General features: G+C 52.7%; 1 protein-coding gene across 1 annotated transcript in view; it reads left to right on the top strand.

Moving 5' to 3' along the window:
* Nucleotides 1-2,241, top strand: part of LOC101656291 (keratin, type I cuticular Ha4-like) — a 3,553-nt gene that overhangs the window by 269 nt on the left and 1,043 nt on the right. Inside the window, exons 2-6 of the mRNA XM_045299389.1 lie at nt 4-188; nt 292-374; nt 837-993; nt 1,821-1,982; nt 2,083-2,208. Of these exons, the coding sequence (XP_045155324.1) occupies nt 4-188; nt 292-374; nt 837-993; nt 1,821-1,982; nt 2,083-2,208 (713 nt within the window). The remainder of the gene's footprint in view (nt 1-3; nt 189-291; nt 375-836; nt 994-1,820; nt 1,983-2,082; nt 2,209-2,241) is intronic.

Below are 2,241 nucleotides of genomic sequence, written 5' to 3'. Positions count from 1 at the left end.
CTGGTGGAGACCAACCGCAGGGGTTCCTGAACGACCGGCTGGCCAGCTACCTGGAGAAGGTGCGGCAGCTGGAGCGGGAGAACGCGGAGCTGGAGGGCCGCATCCGTGAGTGGTGCCAGCAGCAGGTGCCCTACGTGTGCCCGGACTACCAGTCCTACTTCCGGACCATCGAGGAGCTCCAGCAGAAGGTGAGGGCGTGGGCTTTGAAGGAGCTCAGAGGATACTGGCTCTCTTTGAACAATACGATGTTCTCAAGTTCAAGTGATCCTCACTTTAGAATCTTGGTTTCAGATTCTGTGTGCCAAGTCTGAGAATACCAGGCTGGTGGTGCAGATTGACAATGCCAAGCTGGCCTCTGATGACTTCAGAACCAAGTATGTTGAGACTTCTGGGCTTAGGAACTGCCAAGGCTCTTTCATGGGCCGTGGTCCAATGTTGCCTGAAAAGGGAGAATGCCATTTCCTCCTTTTGATTTCTCCTCTCAGGACGGATTTCTTTAGGGTTGATTTTATTAGGGTTGAAACAGGGATCTGGTTTTCAATCTACCTGATCTTCAGAAAGGGCTTCTAAAATTCCAAAAATGAAATCTATTGGTCTTGGAGAAAGGATCGGTTTGGTGATAAACACAGTGGAGAGGGCAGGGAGACATGGAGTCCCCTCGGGTGCCTTGTGGGTGTTAGGAAGAGTCAGGAGGCCTTTCCAGCTCATGTGTACAGAACCAGAGGGAGCCGAGTTGACACATTCAGGCAGGAGACAGAGAGTAAATACAATCAGAGAGTCAAGTATAAATTGGCATTCTTTCCTGGATCATTCTCCGGTTCCATGTGTGTTTGAAGGTACGAGATGGAGCTGTCCCTGCGGCAGCTGGTGGAGGCCGACATCAACAGCCTGCGCAGGATCCTGGATGAGCTGACCCTGTGCAAGGCCGACCTGGAGGCGCAGGTGGAGTCCCTGAAGGAGGAGCTGCTGTGTCTCAAGAAGAACCACGAGGAGGTGAGAGGAAAATCAAAAGGCAAGCGTGGGAGCTAAGTCATTACCATGGGAGCCTACGCGTGCCAGTCTCCCTGGCCTGGGACCCTGCTCCAAAGAACTCACTTTGGGGTCAGGGAAGGATACACTATGATCATATCAAGAGAGAGGTGAGCTGCCAAGGTGTTGGCTTCGAGTTGGGTAAGTGTCAGAGAGATTGAGAAAAAACACTCTCGACCCCTTTTCCTTGCTGGTCCCTGTGAGTTCTTGAATTTGGCTGTGGAGATGGAGGGAAAAGAGGCGATAAGAAATGGTCCCTTGCACTGAAGGGCTCACAGTGGAGTGCAGAAAAATAGCCCAGTAAGAGGCAGAGCAAAGCGGCATGCGATAGAGGAGCATCATGGTCTCGATATAACTCATTCGGCCCCAAAGGAGATAGGGAACTCCCTTCAGAAACATGTCTTGAAGCAGGAGGAATATTCCAACACTTGGGTGTGACTGTCTGAGGGAAGAGGCGGAGTACAGCCATGGAAGTGGAAGAGCAGGGTGCGTTTGAGGGTGGCCAATGAGGCAGGGTGACTGGGCAAAGAGGTAAGGGCCATGAGGTAAAAGCCAAAGAGTTGGGACTTAGTCCTATTGGAAATGTGAGATCATTCTAGATTTATTTATTTTTTTGAGAAAGGAGTTGATGTGATTCCAATCTGATTTTATTCCAACATGATATATATGTTCGCCTTTCTGTTCCTTCTAGCTTTGCATATACTCCTGGCAGGGTTGGGCTCACTTTTCCCATAGCTGCAAGGTAGCAGATCCATTTCTGTGAATTCATTTCTTCCTCTTGCTGTTATCAGGAAGTCAACACCCTGCGCAGCCAGATCGGCGAGCGTCTCAACGTGGAGGTGGACGCTGCCCCCACCGTGGACCTGAACCGGGTGCTCAACGAGACCAGGTGTCAGTATGAGGCCCTGGTGGAGACCAACCGCAGGGACGTGGAGGAATGGTTCACCACGCAGGTGGGCATCTGAGCACGTGGCCCTCTTCTGCCCCCGAAGCCCCCGTGCCCTGAGGCAGGCTCTCATCCCCAATCTGTGTTCTGCTCTCTGGCTGTTTCAGACGGAGGAGCTCAACAAGCAGGTGGTGTCCAGCTCGGAGCAGCTGCAGTCCTGCCAGGCCGAGATCATCGAGCTGAGACGCACCGTCAACGCCCTGGAGATCGAGCTGCAGGCCCAGCACAACCTGGTGGGTGCTGCTCCCTTGTCCTGCTGAGAGATG

Source organism: Echinops telfairi, unplaced genomic scaffold (assembly GCF_000313985.2).
Source record: "Echinops telfairi isolate 266 unplaced genomic scaffold, ASM31398v2 ScPeMD7_7458;HRSCAF=8496, whole genome shotgun sequence".
Classification (NCBI taxonomy): Eukaryota; Metazoa; Chordata; class Mammalia; order Afrosoricida; family Tenrecidae; genus Echinops; species Echinops telfairi.
Note: the sequence above shows the minus strand (reverse complement) of the source record. Positions and strands in the feature narration are given on the sequence as shown.